General features: G+C 42.3%; 1 protein-coding gene across 1 annotated transcript; it reads right to left on the bottom strand.

Annotated features, from left to right (window-relative positions):
- Window positions 1–7,991: 7,991 nt before the first annotated feature.
- Window positions 7,992–10,603, bottom strand: LOC115767193 (myb-like protein AA). The gene is made up of 5 exons (XM_030711384.1): window positions 10,585–10,603; window positions 9,848–10,416; window positions 9,572–9,727; window positions 8,795–9,442; window positions 7,992–8,668 (listed from the first exon to the last, which is right to left on the bottom strand). The coding sequence occupies exons 1-5, from the start codon at window positions 10,601–10,603 to the stop codon at window positions 8,261–8,263; spliced, it is 1,800 nt and encodes a 599-aa protein (XP_030567244.1). The 3' UTR covers window positions 7,992–8,260.
- Window positions 10,604–19,852: the final 9,249 nt, after the last annotated feature.

Here is a 19,852-nt window from a genome sequence, read left to right as displayed (position 1 = left end):
AAACGATCCTCGTCGAGTGCTGATCAGTCTGCCCGATAGCTACAAGTGCATATCTTTATCTATAAATATATATGTATATACACATATATAACTGAATCATCAGCTATGCGTGCTGTTAGGGGAGCATGGCCCAAGATATCGATAGAGACACATTTCATTTTCAGCTGATCACCGATCCTCTTAAATACTGATCACTGATCTTCTCCTTCTCATATTTAAATTTTCCAAATGACACACAAATGACTGAGCATTTTTAATAAGGATCCTCTGTAATACAGATTAGTGATCCTCTTATAAGACAGTTTAAATTAAGAAGTCATTTTCATTCAGCTGATCACTGATACTGATCATACTCGCTCTCGCTCTTTTTCTGATAACTTTTTGATAAGAATTAACATGCGGAATTTCATTCAGCTTATAATTCTCTCTTTAATACTGATCACTGATCCTCTCTAACTATCTATCTATCACTTTATAGGAATAAAGAAAGGTTATACCTACTCAGTTTATCAGTGATCCTCTTTGATACTGATCAGCTGATCCCTGATCCTCTATAATATTGATAAGCTAATCAATGATCCTTTTCAATAAGGATTCTCTTTAATACTGATCAGTAATCTTCTAACATGCTTTTTTAAATTAACATATGATAAGTAATGATCATTGATCCTCTTTGATACTGATTACTGATGCTCTTTAATACTGAACACTGATCCTCTCTATGTTTCTGATATTCATTTTATAAGAATAGCCAAATGTAATTCGCTTTTAGATGATCACTGAAACTGTTCAATACTGATCACTGATCCTCCCCAATAGTAATCTGATATTCAGTGTCACATATGACATAAGCAATACTCATTCATCACCAATTGTTTGACTTAGACTCTAAGAGCTGGGTGGCTAAGTCCCAGTTATGGAGAGTTCCACTCGTGAAGGTGAAAGATTGGTGGAAAGGAATCATGATTGTCTCTTATTCGCTCAGTTTAAGATGTATTTGAGAAAATGAATCTTTCGCATTTTAGAGAAGATCAACTAATCTATAGCTCGCTGCATTTCCAGCCATTTCCGATTTCACCCGTTTCCCTTTTCCACCCGTTTAAAGTTCCGTTCGTTTCCAGTTTCGCCCGTTTCCCATTTCACCCGCTTTGGTGAAAATCTGATAATAAAAAGCCAAGTCAAGAATTCATTTTGCATACATATGGTATATAGTGTGGGGCAAAGGGAAGAAGTTTACGGATAGGGATTGATTGATCAATTGATCCCCGTACCCTTCCCTAGTCTCTACAAGTACGTCAATGGGGTTACAGTCTAGCATGGGCAACCGAGCAAAGCCGGGCAATACACACTAGTAATATATATTTTTGTTTTAAAATGAAAATCAACTAATATAAGCAAATTAAACTCGTGTGCATAATATCAATGACCTTGCCAAATGCACTCAGGTGTGCTTTTGCCGCACCCCTTAGCAGAACCTACCCCATCATCTCGTCACCCCCCCCCCCCCCCCCCCCCCCCCCCCCTTCTCAGCGCCTAGACTTGGCTGTTTGTTAACTTTGCAATTGGCTGCATTTGATGCAAGTGCAACGAGAAAAAAAAGAAAGGAAAATCAACGCTCACCCGGCGATGCACATGATCAACGGGGTGCAGCAGCTAAGGGGCGGGGCGGGCGCGGGGGCGGGGCGGTTGGTGTTGTCATTTGGTGGTTGTGTTGTCTTGCGCCAATGTTTGTCACGTGGCAGCACAAAAGTCACAAGAAAATTTGCTGCTCAGCAACACGAAATAAATCAAAGAAAATCGTCTTGTGTGTGTGGGAGCGGTGGGAGGGGGCGGGGGGTCGGTCATTGGTGTATTGAATTTAGATGCTGCCCAGATTTAAAAGCGTATACAGCCAGGCCAATAGTCACAGGTGTAGCGTGTGCATGTGTGAGTGTGTTGCCCTATCGCCAGGAAGATAGTTTGCGGATAGCTTGGTGATAGGCAAGACCTGAACACACAAACAATTCAAGTCTTTTCGTGAGTATCGCAAATGTATCTGCTAGGCGATAGATTTTCGTTGCCTCCAGGGTACATGGGCAGCTTAAATCTGCCTGCTCTTTGTCGGCAGCAATTGGTTTTCTTGCTATCGCAATTTTATCGTCCAGGCGAGAACAATTCTTAAAATATCTTAACAAATGCATTTACTATCGCAAATATAACTCCCAGGCGATACTTACTGTCTGAATGCCAGCTAACAGGAGCAGAGAAAATATGTTCGCTGGTTCAAACCCATTTTCCTGCCACTTTATCTTAATAAAAACATGAGGATTGGTTCTGATTTGGGTGCGCTTTGGCTCGAGGCTGGATTCAGGGTGTAAAAGAAAGGAATAGAATAGATAGACTATATGTTGAACTCGAACCGTTGCGGTTCAAATCCGTTTGCAGGACGAGCTCTCTCGTTTTCTGTGAACCGAAAGTTTTGTGCGCTGGAAGATAAGTAGGCGATAAATGTGCGATAAAAGCAAAACAAAGGAAGTTTCTTAGTTGCCCTCAAATAAAGGATATATAAGTGTGCGCATGTGTGTGTGTGTGTGTGTGTGTGCGTGTGTGTGTCCCTATGTATGTGAGTATATTCGTAGGGCATTTGTTGGTCTCTTTTGACGAAACTTCTTGCACGTCGAAACATTCTTTGGCAGCAATCACAACAACACATACACACACACACACACACACACACACACACACACAGTTAGTTAAAGTGTGTGTGTGTGCGTGTGTGCTTTGCAAAAATATCAACTATGCACAATGAGTGACTGCCGCATTGAACGTCGCAGCCCGCCCCGCTCCGCCCCGCCTGCCACGCCCCACCCGTTGACGTGCACATCGCAGCGGCAGCGACGTCGACGTCGGCGAGAGCACTTTATTTTTAAACGTTTTAAAAATACAAGCATTATAGAATTTAGCGGCTTAGTCATAGCGCAGAACGCTGCGCGATAACCGACAAAAAGAAGAAGAAGAAAGAAAAAAACTAAAAAAAAAAAATAAATAAAATTTACGAAAAATATGCCATGCGAATTGACCAGAACTGAGACACAGAACCAGAAGCAAAGCCAAACGAAACGAAACGAAAAGGAAAACTAAACACGCACACACACGCACACACACACACACGCACACAGACCGCAGCTGAAGTGCGATGAGCTGGCCAAAATGACACACGCAATAAGCACAAGATCACAAGATCAGAGCAACAGATCCATCATAGACAAATAGATAGATACATAGGTAGATACATAGGTAGATAGATAGATAGATAGATAGATAAATTGCACAGCCAAAGCCAAAAAGCCTTTCTTGGTGGAGCGTAGGTGAAGCGAAGAGAGGGAGGGGCACCAAGCGGTAGCTGACAAGTTTTCAACAGAACAAAAGATCATAAAACAAACAGAAGAGCAGAAATTCTACACACGCCAAGCCGAAGATTAAATACTCTACCGAAATTATGGCTAAGGAATGCAGCGATTGTTTCCAGAACAGACACATGATATAATAACACGATTTGATATGACTTGGCAGTTATGTTTTATATATATATATAGCTTGAGTAGAACGCGATTAATCCTTATAAAATATCCCAATTTTATATGGACTGTGCAGATATGTTATATATATATATATATATATATATGGCCTTTTTGAATTGTTCCTACAGCAGCCATATCATATAATAGCACGATTTGACTCGACTTTGTAGCTATACTAGATATATATAGGCTTGTAGAATTATGGCTTAGAAGTGCACCGACTTTTCCTATAGCATCCATATCGTATAAAAGTGTGATTTGATATGAGATATATTATATATATATATATATATATATATAACCCTAGTAAAATAATGTTCTACAGCTGCATTGATCAATCCTAAAGCAGACATACGATATCTCAATTTCATATGACTTTGCAGATATGTTATATATATTATATATATAAGTACCCTCTTGATTATGATCAAGAATACACAAATTATACCTTTTTGAAGGCAACTTCTTTTATGCGTCACACGATCGATGCCAAAACTATAATACCCCAAACAAAGCTATCAAATATATCATATCAAGTATCTTGGTCTGATCTGACGTGAATATAACCATTATTTCTAAGGAAAATAATCCCTATCTTAGGTAAGGCACGATTCAAAGGTAGAGTAGTATATATGTATACTATATATTCTCAAACGGTATGAACAGAAAGAAGAAAATCTTATGCATAAGAAATATGTTATATACCGCAGATATGTTGATCAAACTTTCCAGTTACGAGTTTATTAAGATCTATTCCTTATTTCATATAACTTTATTTCAAATTATAATCTTTTCTGTAAGCCTTCCTCTTTGAAGGTCGGCTTGGATACGATCATATATCGGACTAGTCTAGACTAGATCGTATGTACATATCTCATGTGTGACCAATTTTGTAGCTTTAGTTCTTCTAGGCATTGAGTTCGGGTCGGGTCTCTATAACTAGCTTAAGAAGACCACATTCGAGCATATAGAATAAGTTACTCAACATTTACGGCCAGAAACTTGGTTGGTCGTAATACCCAAGGGCCAAGAGAAGGCACATACCAAAACTTTCGAGTCGAGCTCTTCCCATAGCCGCGTTCAAGCGGACAGCCCGAAGTCGGACGTCTTTATGGCCGCAGAGTTTGTTTTGCATTGCTTTCCGATTTGCTATTTTCTAGCTAGATTGTATAACGGAATGAAAGAAACAAAAATGTATATAAAACTGTGTAACACAGCGCAGCGATCTGTTTGATCTGATCACATAATACCTGTTGAGTAGCGTGATCGGCGCGATCAGCCGATTGGCAATTGCATAAGGGCCAAGCGAGCTGTTGACTTGTTGTACAAGTGCCAAATGATTAACGGGGCCCCGCACACTGTCCAACAAAATGGCCGAACTGCATGCGAGAACGTTTACGAACCAGTGCAAAAGACAAATAAGAAAAAGTGTTAAACAACAAAAAATAACAAGTAAGAGCTTCTAGTCGGGAGCTCCCGACTAGGGCATACCCTGAACCCTCTTCTTCCAACATCAAATGCATATATATATTCTATTTTAGAAGCTATATGTCAAGTTTGGTGACTCTAGCTCCTATTATTTACCAAAATTGCCCAAAAAACAGGATATCGATATCGATTTTCATCGATTGCTTGGAAACGGAGTAAGTTATCGATTATCGGAAGCAAACTCGATCTGCGCGGGCACTAGGAGCACCTACATCTAAAATTTCATCTCTAGCTCTTATAGGTTCTGAGATCCTTGCGTTCATACATACAGACAGACGGACAGACGGACATGGCTAGATCGACTCGGCTATTGATGCTGATCAAGAATATATATACTTTATGGGGTCGGAGATGCTTCCTTCTGCCTGTTACATATATTTTTGCTCAAATACAATATACCCATTTACACCCATTTTTATTGGGTTCAGGGTAAAAAAACATTTCACGACTGCAGCTTCCTCTTTCTCGCTTCCTCTTGTCCTAGCCCCAGACAAGTGGCGATACCTCCAAAATTGTTTTCTTCTCCACTTTCGGCTGAAATGGAATGGAATGAATCCAAGAAGTAAGACATTCCTCTGCCACATATACTAAACGTGAATCTGCATACGAATTAAAGTGCATCTACCTCCTATCGATATTCCCAAATCGATTTTTATCGATATCATGAAAATAAGTTTTGATTAAAACTCGTTCGTTTCACGTCCCTGAAGTATGCGAGTTTAAATGAGCCCATTTAGTTTGTTTTATTCTCGAGTTATGCTTAACGAATCAAATCTCAAAATCGATATTTATCGATAACATAATAATGGCATCATTTTAACATTCAAGCTTCTAGGTTTCGTAGTCTTCGATTTCAAATGAGCTCATTGAGTTCTTCCAATTCTCGAATTATGGCTTACAAATCAAAACTAAAAATCGATAATTATCGATAGCATGAAAATGGGTTTAGATAAGAACCTCTGCGGTTGGTAAATAGATTTTAACGACTATGCTTCTAACTCTTGTTGTTTCCGTCTTCGAATGAACTTATCTACGTGAGCTAATCCTCGAAATATGCCCAAACAACCATATCTTAAAATCGATACTTATCGATAACATCCAAATGGAATTATTTTAGCTTTTAAGCCTCTAGTTCGCGTAGCTTCTAAGCTTGAAGCAGCTTGTCAAGCTCATGTAATCCTCGAGAGAGTCAAATCTCCAAATCGATATTTATCGATAGCAAGAAAATCGGTTCAGATATGAACTTCTGCGCATGGTATATAGATTTTTACTTTCCGGCCTTTTAGCTTTTGAAGTTGCCGAGTTCACAACAGCTTCTCGTCCTGCCTGCCGCCAGTTGCATGCGTCTGCACAAAACCAATATACCCTTTTAGCCCATTTTGAGGGGTAACAAAAAAAGAAAACAGTGCAATTTTCATGTTAATTGAATAAACTTTTTATTTCTTGTTCAGTTTTACTTTTGTTTTGTTTTTTTTTTTTCACGTTTTCTTTTCCTTCAATATATAAAAATACTGTTTTAAATATATATATATATATGTATATATCTGCACATATATGTATATGTATATATATATACATACATATTTGGGGGCTCGTGCATATATATATATATATATATATATATATATATATAAATATATATATCTATATATCTGTAAAGTTTTGCTTGCAAATCGTTTGCACGAAGAAAAAAACATCTCTTGTACATAAATATATTGTATATATGTATATTGTGTATAGATATAATTGTTGTTGTTGTTCTTGTAAATATACTACATAATATATATTTATATATATATATATGCATATCTATATAGCTATATATATATATATAATTCTTTATATGCGATCAGCAGTTTTTAACAATTTATTAAAATTTTGTTTTTTCATATCACAAGAATTTTCAATTTCCCAAAAAAAAAAAAAAACATTATGTATATATATACGTGTGTGTGTGTGTGTATAATTAATTGCTATAACTAGTTTATAGATTAAATGTTTTAGGCATAAATTTATGAGCTAAATATATGTATATAAAAAGAATTACACATTTGATTAGTTCCCGTTTGTTAACTCAATTCTGTGGGCTGGCCACGCCCAGTTTGCAGTTATATATATATATTTTTTTGGCCATGACAACAAATTCATCTGTGTGTGTGTGTGTGTGGGTTGTTTTTGTTTTTAAAGCTTTCTCTTACAATCGTCTGAATTTCGTTTGTTTTCATTTACTTCTGAGTTGTTGCTTCTTCTTCTTCATCTTTAATACCCTTGCTGCGGGCATGCCAGCTATGTCAGCCAATATGTAACGCATATATATATATATACTTGATCGGATTCTACAGATATCAGTTAAAAAAGAAGACTTTAATCAGTTTGAAGCCAATTGAAATGTTGCCTGGGAATTGGTTCTAATTTCTCGGCATATATATAGCATATATAGCGTTCATATTGGAACAATCGCTGCATATAACAATTTTCGGCAAGGGTATTCAATGCGTCGGCGCGCCGAGCCAAACAATTTCAGCTCCTGTTAACTGTTGTTGTTGCTTTTAATTTAGCGTTAAAATTCTTTAGTAAATTAAATTTTCTGCTTGATTATTTTTATGCCAATTTGCTTCTTCTTTTTTTTTTTGTACACACTAAAATTAGTTATTTACAAAAACAAAACTTACGCAATAAAAAGTAAAATATAGCAAAAAAAAGGGTACTTAAAATAATTAAAATAATTACAATATTTAGATAATTAATTAAAATTAAACAAAAAAAAGGCAACTAAAATTAATTACGATTAATTTGTAGCTAGAATTTAGCAAAAAAAAAAGATGGCGCGTAACTAAATTTAATTTTTAATTACAATTAATTAATTAATATGAAAATAATTGTACGCTGTAATAATTATGTGTGTGTGTGTGTGTGTGCGTGGGGGGGGGGATGGTTTTGATATGTGGTTGTTGTTGTTTTTGGAAGTAATTGATTAGTAATTAATTAAATTAAACGTAACAGTTAAAACACCCGAAAAGTAAATTGCTTTTTAGACTTTTGCTTGTTGTTGTTTTTTTGTTTTCCCTTTTTCGTTAATTAACTTACAAGGCCCTAGACCAGGCCCTAGGCCACGCCCCCTTCCCTCTAGCCGCCCGCTTGTTAGGTGGGTTTTTTGTTTGTTTGTTATGGTTGTTGCCGCTGCCATCAGCAACTGTTGCTGCTGCGTTGGCTTAGGCCAGCAGCGTTATGGGCGCTGCCCTGGTACTGCTTGTGGGCGTGGCAGCGACCGCAACCGCCGCACCGCCCGCTGCGGCCGAGTTAAGGCGTGCCAGCGCCTCGTGATCCAGCCAGCGCTGCAGCAACTGTTGCTGCTGTTGCTGTTGCTGCTGCTGTTGCTGCTGCTGTTGCTGTTGCATCAAGTTGTCGTTGTAGACGGCGGCATGGAGCTGCAGATTGAGGCTGTAGCTGTGCGTAGAGCTGGCGCTGGGGCTGTCGCTGTAGGTGGAGGAGCTGCTCTCGTAGCCGGAGACTGGCGAGCCTTTGGGGCAGCAGAAGCCGATGGGCGACAGCGCCGGCGCCGAGAAGGGGCTGAGCACATTAATAGTGGGCGTGGCTGGCTTGCTGCCGCCGCAATTGCTGCTGTTGCTGCTGCTGCTGCTGTTGCTGCCGCCGCCTTGAAACTGCTGCTGCTGTTGCTGAGGACTCCCGGCGTGAAACGGCGGCAGCGGCGCGGCGGCGGCAGCGTACGGCATCAGCAGCGGCGGCGACTGAAAGCAGCTGCTGCTGCTGCTGCCGCTGGCAAAGGGATGATTGCTCCAGATGATTGGCTCCCGTTGCTTGGGCGCCACGCGCTTCTTCTTCTTGCTGCCGCCGTTGAGCGTGGCATGCTCCTCATCATCGGCATCGGCGGCGCGTTCATCCTCAACGCGCAGCTCCAGCTGCTGTTCCCGCTCCCGCTCCGGCTCCCGTTCCGGCTCCGGCTCCGGCTCCCATTGTGACTCCGCCGCACTCTCGTCCAGCAGATAGGGCTTGAAGAGCTTGACCTGCTTGGCGGGCAGCTTGCGCTCAGCAACAGTTGCTGCCTCCGTGTCGGCCTCGGCCTCGACATCGACATCGATATCCACATCGTCCTCCGCCTCGTTGTCGCTGGGCTCGCATTTGATGGCCTCCAGTTTGCTCAGCTTGTCCGCCGGCGTGCTGCCGCCCAGCCAGGGCGATTGCGCCGCGCGCTTGCGACAGCCCAGCGGCAACTGTTGCTGTTGCTCGAGCTGCAACTGTTGCTGCTGCTCACGTTGTCGCCGCGCCGCGCTGCTCAGCGACAGATCCATGGGCGCGTGCAGCGGCAAATAGGCGGCAGGCGCATAACCATAAACCAAAGGCGGCGGCGGCTGCTGCTGTTGTTGCTGCTGCTGCTGTGTGGCATGTTGCTGCTGTGTTGCGGGCTGAGGAATGTGCTGGCTGTTGCTGCTGTTCAGTGGCACGGCATTTGGCACTTGTTGCTGCTGTGTTGTTGTGCAATATGGCAACGTTGTGGCGCTGCTGCAACTGTTGCTGCTGCTGCTGTGTTGGCAATTGTTGTTGCTGCTGCTGTTGTTGTTGTTGTTGCTGTTGCTGCTGTTGCTGGCAAATGCTGCCACGACGGCGGCAATTTTAGCCGCCGACAACGTGTTGTTGCTGTTGCTGCCGGCCGCCGCAGCTGCTGCTGCTGTTGTTGTTGCCGCACCAGCAACTGTTGCTGCGGTGCCATTGCTGTGCTGCAGCGGCGGCAAGGCGCCCGCCGCTGCTGCTGCTGCTGCTGCCGCCGCTGCTGCTGCCACATGATGCGCATGCGCATGCGTATGCGGCGCGGCGAAGCCGTTCGTCAGCAACTGATGCGCACGCGCGGCAGCAACAGCTGCTGCCATCGAGGCGGCGGCGGCTGCTCCGTGCGGATGATGATGATGATGATGGTGATGATGATGTGCCAAAAGATGCTGATGAAACTGATGCGGCTTCAAAGGCGCCGGCGCTGGCTGCTGCTGTTGCTGCTGCAACTGCAACTGTTGCTGCTGCTGATGATGATGATGTTGCTGCTGCTGCTGCTGCAACTGTTGCTGCTGCTGTTGCTGCTGCTGCTGATGCTGCTGCTGGTGCTGGTTGTTGGCCACCGAAGAGCGCAAGTTGGGCTCGCATTGCAGCCACTTTTGTATCTGGCGGCGATGTATGTTGTACTTGCGGGCCGTGGCACGCTGATTGCCCTTGCAGTCGTTGTCGTTGCGATACGACTCGAGCACCTGCAGCTTGAACTGCGGCGTGAAAATGCGACGTGAGCCCATCTTGGGGCTGCAGGCGCTGCTGTTGCCGTTGCTGTTGCTGTGGCGCTCAGCAACTGTTGCTGCTGCTGCTGCTGTCGTGTCCTTAGCAGGCCGCTTGGGTTGTTGTTGTTGCTGTTGCTGCTGCTGTTGCTGCTGCTGTTCCTGTTGATTAAAGCTCAGCGCGGCGGCCGCGGCCATGGCTACTGCGGCGGCGGCAGCGCTGCCGCTGTTGCTATTGTTGTTGCAATTGTTTATCGAACTTTGTTCGCTGTTATCCATTTTTGTTTGTAAAACGTTTTTTGTATATCAAAAATAGTATTTACTATACGTATATATATATATATATATATTTATATATACAGTTTTCTTAGCATATATCTATGTTGCTTTCAAAGTTGCTGTTGTTGCTGTTGTTGCTATTTGCTGGCGACGCTGGCGACGCTTGCGCTTTCATAACTCGCGATCTGGCAGCGCTGGCACTGGAAACAAGTGAGCGCAACAACAAAAACACGTTAACGCCGTCGTCTTGGAAGTAACAAAAATTGTTGCTTTTTGTATTGGTTTTATTTGTTTTTTGTTTCTGTTTTTGTTTTTGATATTGATATATTGATATTTTGCTTGGACTGTTGTTAAATGTTAGATGAAAGAACACAAGAGCACAACACAAAAAAAATATAGTATATATGCACATATGTGAAATTTGTAGCTTGAATTCATTTGCACACACAAAAACACACAGAGAAAAATATATATTTGTTGCTCTTGTTTGGCAACGCGACGCGATCCGCAACCGCACGGCAAGGAATCCAAAACACAATTGTTCTGCCTGCTGCGTTCTACGTTCTAGACTGGCTGGCCCGTCGTTGTCGGCGCTGCTGCTGCTGCTGCTGCCGCTGCCGCTCACACACGCACACACACACACACACACACAGATACGATGCGAGAACGAAACGAAACGAAACGAACTGAAATGAACGAATGAACGCAACAACAACACAGCCGCAGCCACAGCACAGCTCGCGCGCGCGCCTCTCAGTCTGAGAGTGTGAGTGCAGTCGACGCTCTGTCTGCTTGTTTGTGTGCCTGTGCGTGTGTATGTGTGTGCCAGCGCGTATCTGTGTGCGTTCTAATAGCTCATCAGCAGCAGCAACAGCAGCGACAGCGCAGCAAGTGTGCGTGCATCTATGTGTGAGTGTGAACGAGTCAGACACTTGGCGGGCCCCAGAGTTGCCGCCGCCAGACCAAACCAGTTGTTGTTATTGCTATTGTTGCTCTTGTTGTTGTTGTTGCTCTTGTTGTTGTTGCTTTTGCAGCCAAGCCAGCAGCAACAGCGCTGAGCACTGCAGACAAACTGACGACAATCGTCGGCGAGGTGTCTGCGCTCCTGTATTATGCAGCATGTACACTTGTGTGCGTGCGTGTGTGTGTGCGTGTGTGTGTGAGTGAGTGAATACGTTGAATGGTTGTATGCGTGTGTGTGTGAGAATACTTCTTGTTGTGTTCATGATGGAATAGCATACATACATATATCTGTTTGCATATATATATATATATATATATATGTATATATATATATGTATATGTATATATTAATATGAATATAAATATATTATTCCATCATGGTTGTGCTTGCTGCGACCGCGGCGCTTTTGTGTGGCTGGTGTAGAGTTGATTTTCTGCTACGACCGACAACCGACGCGTCGGACGCATCGGACAGAAGGGGACGGACACGAACGACGATTGCTGGCCCTGCCCCCGGGCACGGCCCAGGCCCGAACCGCCGTCGCCTGCCTCACCACAGGCTGACTAACTGACAAACTCTGTGTGGTGTGCTGGCCACTCAAACTGTGCACAGTGGGACAACATATCGACAATCACAGGTATATGCTGTAATATGAAATGATTTTTTATCACACAACTAAAATACATATTGACGTATGTATGTACATCTATATGCCTATGCATATTTTCTCTGTTTATCAGAACTATTTAATTATAAAAAAAAATTCAAGGCGTATATATTCAATGTGTATATGCTATCATTTTAAAATGAATTTTAGCCAACAATTACACATTCATTAAAAGCTTTGCCACACTGTGTTGCTGCTATTGTGGCTGTGCGCCAAAGGAGCAGCAGCGACAACGACAGCGACGACTGCGAACCACGTTGCGGCGGCCGCTTCCAACTTGCGCTACAATTTCGCTAGCTCTGCCAGTTTACACCGATACATGCACACACACACACACACACACATGCAGCGCAGAGTGCATGTACGGTGCACGTGTATGTGTGCGAGTGTGTGTGAGTCGTGGCTGCCAGACATTCTGGCACTAGGGCTCGGCCCGGCCGACATGTTTGGTGCTTTTGCTTTTGCTCTGTCGCCTCGACGCGGCGACGCAGCGTCAAATCGTCACATGAACTTGTTGAGCGCTTGCCGTCGCATGATGTGTGTGCGTGTGTGTGTATATGACTTAAGGCGGAAGGGGGGGTTGAGTGCACGCCATGCCATTGCCTCTCTGACTCTCGCGCTCTGCGCTTACGCTCTGTGCATGCATTTAAGTTTGTGTGTGTGTATGTGTATTACGTACACAATCGAGAATCAACTGTTGAATGTGTAATGCGCCGTGCTGGCTCACGATGGAATAACATGTTATTCCATTATGAGAGCGATGCATTTGTTTTGTATGTGTGCGTACGTGTGTATGCTTCGTTGTTGTTGCTGTAGATGTGTGTACATATGCATGTGTGTACATACATACATACAGACATACATTGTTTTTGGCTGTGGGTGCATTACAGTCGTCGCTGTTGCTATCGCTTAGCGATGCTGCCGTCGCCCCCACCTGACTAAGCTCAAAGACAAAAGGGCATAGCTACAACAACATCAGCAAAGGCAAATGCAACTGCACTAAAATAACAACGACAGCAATTGCAACAACAACAACTGCAACTGTGGGCCGCACTTGTTGCAAATGACAAACGAAATTTTCTGTGCGCTCAACGCGCAGAGACAAAAATCTGCGCTGCTTCTGTCGCTGTCGCTGTCTCTGCCGCTGCTTCTGCTTCTGCATCTGTCGCGGCGATCGTCGTCAACTGGAATTCATGAATGAAACACATATGCATGTGTTTGTGTGACTTTGCTGATATTCTTGTTGTTGGTGTTGTTGCGGCTGTGATGACTGCGTGTGTATGCAAATTCACAAATAAAAAATGTGTTTTCTGTCGTTGTTGTTGTTGTTGTTGTTGTCTCTGCTGGCAGCATCATTTGCGCGTGCGATATTGAACGGCAGTTGAAGCGAGGGCGCAAGAGACCAAAACGAGGCACATAACATAGGCGAAAGAGCCGAAAGACGCACGCAACACGATTAGAGCTGCTCGACCAAAGGCAGCAGCAATAGCAACAACAACAACAATGCAGATAAAAAAAACATTGACTCACCTAGTCAAAGCAGAAGGCGACGGCCGCTCTGATGATGCCCGATGATAGATCGCTGCTACTCGGCTATGCTCACGCCTGGGAGTGAGGGAGACGGGGCGAGCGAGTGAGCGAGTGAACGAGTGGAGTGCAAGTTGAAGTTAAGAGAGGCTTCCAGTCAAGAGAGGACATTGGACAGCGCGCATAGATTCCCATGTCGTCGCCTTTGCGATCTTCGTCTTCTTCTTCTTCTTCTTCTTGTTTTTGCTGGCATCCCAACACGCCCCAAAAATGAACGACGCGTTGTCTGGCAACGTTGAGCGCTAACCCCCCCCACACACACACACCTCCCCACCGACAAACGCCGACGCATGCACATGAAAATGTTTTTGAATTGCATTTCCAAGTAACAAACAACAAAAACAGCAGAGAAATAAGTTGGAAAAAAAAACGAAAACTTAAAAAAAAAACAACAACAATAAAAGCAACAACTACACAGGCAGCGCAGCATACGTGTGCGTGCGTGCGTGTGTGTGTGTGTTTAAAATAAAATCAAAAGAATTCCACTTTTGTGGCCCCGTCGGCTTCTAAATCGATTTATCAAAAAGAAGAAAACAAAAAAAAAATAAACGAAAAAAAAAGAAGAAGAAAAGAAACACATTCAAGTAAAAAGCGGAAAAGACGCAGGCAAAGAGATAAAAATTGAATATAAAAAAAGGTAAAGGTAACGTAAAAATCGAAAACCTATACACACAATAGATGCACACACACACACACGCACACACACACACACACACACACAGAGGCAGACAGAGACAGACACATGAATTGATTAAAAAGTTGAAAAATAATAATAAAAAAAAATCAAACAAAAATCATTTGGTCAACGGGCCAGGGGCGGACGCGGGGCGGGGCGAGGCCAACGTCTTCAAGCACAAAGGGCGCGGTGCGATCGCTGTCGTGGGCACCGTGTGGGCAGAGCGGCAGAGGGGCCGAGGGGAGGCACACATAAAAGCGACACAGAGCGAACGTTCGCTAGCCAGGAAAGGGCCGTGGCGGGGTGCAGGGGGCAGGGGCTAAACGCTATTGGGCCCGGGTCCGGGCCGACGCCGCGCTGTCTGCCTTCGAATGCGGAGCATAAGCCCACACACACAAACACAGGCGCAAACAGCGAGCCGCATATATGTATATGTGTGCACATATACACATATACATACATACACAAACAAGTGGGGCCTGCGGACTTGCCGCTTGAGAGTGGGCAGGGGCGACACTTGGAGACACTTGGAGACAGCCACACTCGAAGAACTCGGCGCGCACGCGTAACCCAATCCGAAACTCAACTTGGCCCAAAACCAATCCGAAGCCAACGCAAATGAAAGCAAGTCAATAAGTCGCAGCGCTGATCAGCCCTTAATATAATATATATATATATATATATATATATATATATATATATATATATATATATATATATATATATATATATATATATATATATCTGATATAACCCACATAAACACAGCTCGTTCGTCTATAGGCACTTTTACAAGCTGGAATTATCCAGAAATCTTGGACTACAAATTTGTTATATGTAACATACAGAGTATATAGAGTATATGGAGTACATATAGTAATTCGACTATTTAGAGTACAAGAGTATATAGAGTATAGAGAACATATCTGTATATAGAGTATACAGAATATGTAGGGTATATGGAGTATAAGGAGTATATATAGAGTATAGGGTAACTAGAATATCTAGATTATATAGAGTATATAGAGTATATATAGTAACTAGACTATTTAGAGTATATATAGAGTACAAGAGTATATAGAGTATATGGAGTATATATAGAGTATATAGAGTACATGTAGTATCTAGAATATCTAGAGTACATAGAGTATATGGCGTATATATAGAGTGTATGGAGTATATAGAGTATATAGAGTATATATAGAGTAAAGTGTATATTTATAATATACACATCAAATATATATAGTAGAATCTAAAACACAGCTCTATTTTTTACCAATTCGCAAATTAGCATTAACTTTGGTTCTGAAGAGTTCTTCCTTTTTTTTCAAGTTATCCAATGTTGAACTCCAAACTTTTCAAGTTCAAGACCCTGGGAATTTATCATACACTACTTTGTCGTATTTTCACCATAATATATCCAGTGCATATTTATTTAAAAGATTGGATGAGGCGAGGTCGTATCAAGAGAGTAGAAATCGTAAAATGGAGTCAAAATTGAAATTGAAGTAGGACTGAGAACTGTACGAATATAAAAACAAACTTAATTCATATTTACATAAATCCATTCAATATAAACCGCTCAGAAAAGAAGGAAAAATTGATGCAGCAACTCCTCTTTCCTCTTTCCTTCGCTCCACACAAAATATGGTTAGTGTGTTCTCAGATAACTTCGGTGTTTATAGTCCGATCTTTCTGAAATTTGCAGTGTCCAAAGAGGACCCCCAAAAGTGACTAAATACCAAAGCACAAGAGGATACGTTCAAAAATATGCCCCATGCAAAGCTGCCCATGCCATCTTTTGGTTCGGGAAATAACATTATAGGAAATATAAATTATTTTATAGATATAGATATACACCGTTCTGGATGTCTTTCTACAATGTCACTTTATGACTAATTGTGCAAAGTTTGCAACGGAATAAAAACAAGTGGACGGCTTGTGAAATAAACTTGGATGAACTGTCGATGGGTAGTTGACGGCGCTTATCGGGCGATAAGATCGCACAAAGGGGCATAAATAGTGCTAAATATCGTGCGATCCACGCTCTCAAAACGTTTTAAATGACAGTTAAACAGAAACATATGTTATGGCAAAACATGCCATTCGACTGATCCGATTTCTTCTGTTCACAGATTGTAGTACCTATATGTACATATATGTATTGCCATGTCGAGTAAGTCGAATAAAAGAGCTCAGCCGGGCCTTGAATGGCTAACTGATATGAATACCCTGTACCGACTGCAAGTGGGTAGATTAGTTAGCAACTTAAGTTATCGGGTATATCTAATTATGATCAATCCGAGTTAAAGTTTACTTTAAAATCAAGCCCCAGTTCAGGAAAGAGATAAGTTTCTTATCTCGCATAGCCGAAAGATGCGAAATATTTAATTGAGCGATATTTCGCTGCCCTAAATACTGACAAGCTTGGGCCTTGGTATGTGCACAGCTTGCGTGGTTCTAGTAAAGCCCTGAAAATTTCATCAAAATCCATAAACAGAGTTCCAAGTTATGCAAGAACACATTGTAGCTGTCATGGGGCAGAAGTTCGTATAATGCGCAATTGTTTACAGGGTAGCTTGCAGTCGTGCACGTTTCCATTTCTGTTGCACCCCAAACCGATCCCCCTTCCGCACGTGGCTCAATCACGTTTTTAGCTTACGATATCAGAAACTCATGCACATTGTAATTGGGGCGAGTGTTTCGCCCGGGTTGAGTCACGTCGAAGGCCTATTCACAATTGTTTAGGCACCCGAAAACTCCATCTACCTAATACGCAAAACGCCAATTTGCTTCCAGGCCCGACTCTGACTAATTCTCAACCCAACCGTCGCCCCCCTCCAGATGCGATTATCGCCCAGCACGATCGACGGCGTGTGCAGTCAGCGAGCGTATCTATCAAATCGCATTTAAACAAATATTTTGATATTCATATATTCACAACATCCAAGAATCGATCGTGTGTAAGTCCCCCAGTTATATTATGAGTTTGGGCTCGTTAAGAGTTTTTTGATTGAATCTCTGATCTATGATCTATGCCCAGTTTCTGGATCCAGTCATTTTCTTATTAATTCCATTTATGCCAATGCCACGATATGATCAGCTCCATGGCAAAATTTACAATCTAAATGATAATGTTAATCGTTTTGAGTGGCGTTTTTTTTGCTTTCTGTGATTCACTTTTTTTTTAGTCTCGTCGATTCAAATCCAATTCATCAATTTCAAACTGATAAGCCCAAGTCAAAGATCGCCCGATCGACTTAATCAACTTATTTAACTATTTATTTAATTATATTATATATATATATATATATATATATATATAAAACGTTTGCCCTGTTTGATTGTTAATGTGAACTGAATTTAAGTGGAAGCGTGGAACTATTCCACCCGCAAGCGTGGAACTATTCCACCCGCAAGCGTGGAAACTGTAGAAATTCGTGATTGTGATCGTTTTCTTTTTACAAATCAACTTGACAATTATCTCAACACAAGTTTATCGAGTGCCTATATTTGCAGCCCCTTTTAAACGATCACATCTTAAGTTTGATACAAAATAAACACTAGAGCCGCGCAAAGCCGGGTTACACCAAACTTCTATATAATTACAAGCAGCAACTTGTGTGGCCCATTATTTACAGATTGTAGTCAATCGAGGCACAAAAATAAGTGCCAGATCTTTAGCTATACACATATGTATATATATATATCACATGTATATATATATATACTAAAATGTTTTCTGATTTCTGGAATCTGAGCTAATCTGGCTTATTATATGGCACCTGAGCTGTATAGATATTCGGTTTCAGTGATTCACTTGCGGCTTCGCCTCTGCTTTACAGATTGAACTGCCTTCAATTCATCAACTGATTAGCCACATGTCAAAGATCGCCGGAACGTGTCGATCAAGTGTTGCAGTTTGCTTTTTTGCTAGTTTCATTCTGAAATCAAAGCCAGATATACTATAAGGTGTATGGGAGATAGCCTAACACATTCTAGCCTCCTGCTAATCGTATATGCTTTGAGTTTTTCCAGTTTTTCCGGGTAGGTAATGGGTTTACGTATCCAAAAAAGGAAGTATTCCTTGACTATGTATACCATAAGAAGCTGAACAAATCAAGTTGGATCTATGTAGCTCATAAAGTCTTCGAGCTATGCTTAAAAACATATCTCCACATCGATATTTATCGATAATATGAAAGTGGGAACAGATATCGATACAATCTATTATGGGCCTAGACAATATTTTTGCAATACATATGCTATAAGAAGATCTAGAACTCAGGTTTGGTCTATCAAGATAATAGAGTTATTAAAAAACATATCTCAACATCGATATTTATCGATAATATGAAAGTGGGAACAGATATTGAGTAAAGCCGTGAACGAAAACCTATTATAAGCCACTTAAACTATTTTTTTTCTTATGGGAACAGTGCAAAGGCAATATTTTTGCAATATATATGCTATAAGCAGATCTAGAAACCAGGTTTTATCTATCTGGATCATAAAGCTATGCTTAACAACTCGATAATTATCGATATTTTAAATTTGGGAACAGATATAAAAACATGAATGCAGTGCATAAGGAATATTTATGGAATATATAGATCGTTACGATCAATGCCTGGAAATTTCCGCAACATAAATATTTTTGAAAACCGAGCTGAAGGCAGCTCCAAAGCCGAATACAGAGCCAGAAAGAGAGGCAGAAGCAGAAGCAGAGTCAGAGCCAGAGCCAGAGCCAAGGCCCTGCATAGTTGTGAGCCAAAGGATCATTTGGCGATCGTTTCATTTACAGCACGATCTTGGCCAATTCCAGGTAAACACAGTGCCCGGACTCTGCTGAGAGCTGGAGCTGTAGCTGGAGCTGGACCCGCTGTTGCTTGGCGATCTCAGGCGCCTAATGGATAGTTCTTCTTGGAAAAGAAAGCGGCCTGCCTTAAAGGAACGTGGCCGGGGCCCATGGTCAGTCGCGTCTCAGCCATGACGAGGGTTTCCAATGGGCTGCAAGGGACGTGGCGAGGGGTGTGTGTGGGGGGGGGGGGGGGGGGGCAATTGTATGTCTTGCTGCGGCCAGAGACAGAGGCAGAGGCAGACACTGGGCCGCCGAAGCTGCAGGCGTATAAAAATGCGCTGCCCAAGCACACAAACAAACACACAAGCACATACATGCATGTATGTATGTATATGCGCATGCTGGTGCATGTGTGTGTGTGAAAGGCGGCAACGCGCGCGCGAAGGCAAAACTTTTATTAACTTTTCCAAGAATTGGAATTTCTTGGATCCTGTGTGCCTGTTGCTGTTTCGCATCGCTTCGACTGACTTTAAATGCGGCTGCTGCTCATGCGA

This window comes from Drosophila novamexicana, unplaced genomic scaffold, assembly GCF_003285875.2.
Source record: "Drosophila novamexicana strain 15010-1031.04,08,12 unplaced genomic scaffold, DnovRS2.1 tig00001353-arrow-arrow-pilon, whole genome shotgun sequence".
Taxonomy (NCBI): domain Eukaryota; kingdom Metazoa; phylum Arthropoda; class Insecta; order Diptera; family Drosophilidae; genus Drosophila; species Drosophila novamexicana.
Note: the sequence above shows the minus strand (reverse complement) of the source record. Positions and strands in the feature narration are given on the sequence as shown.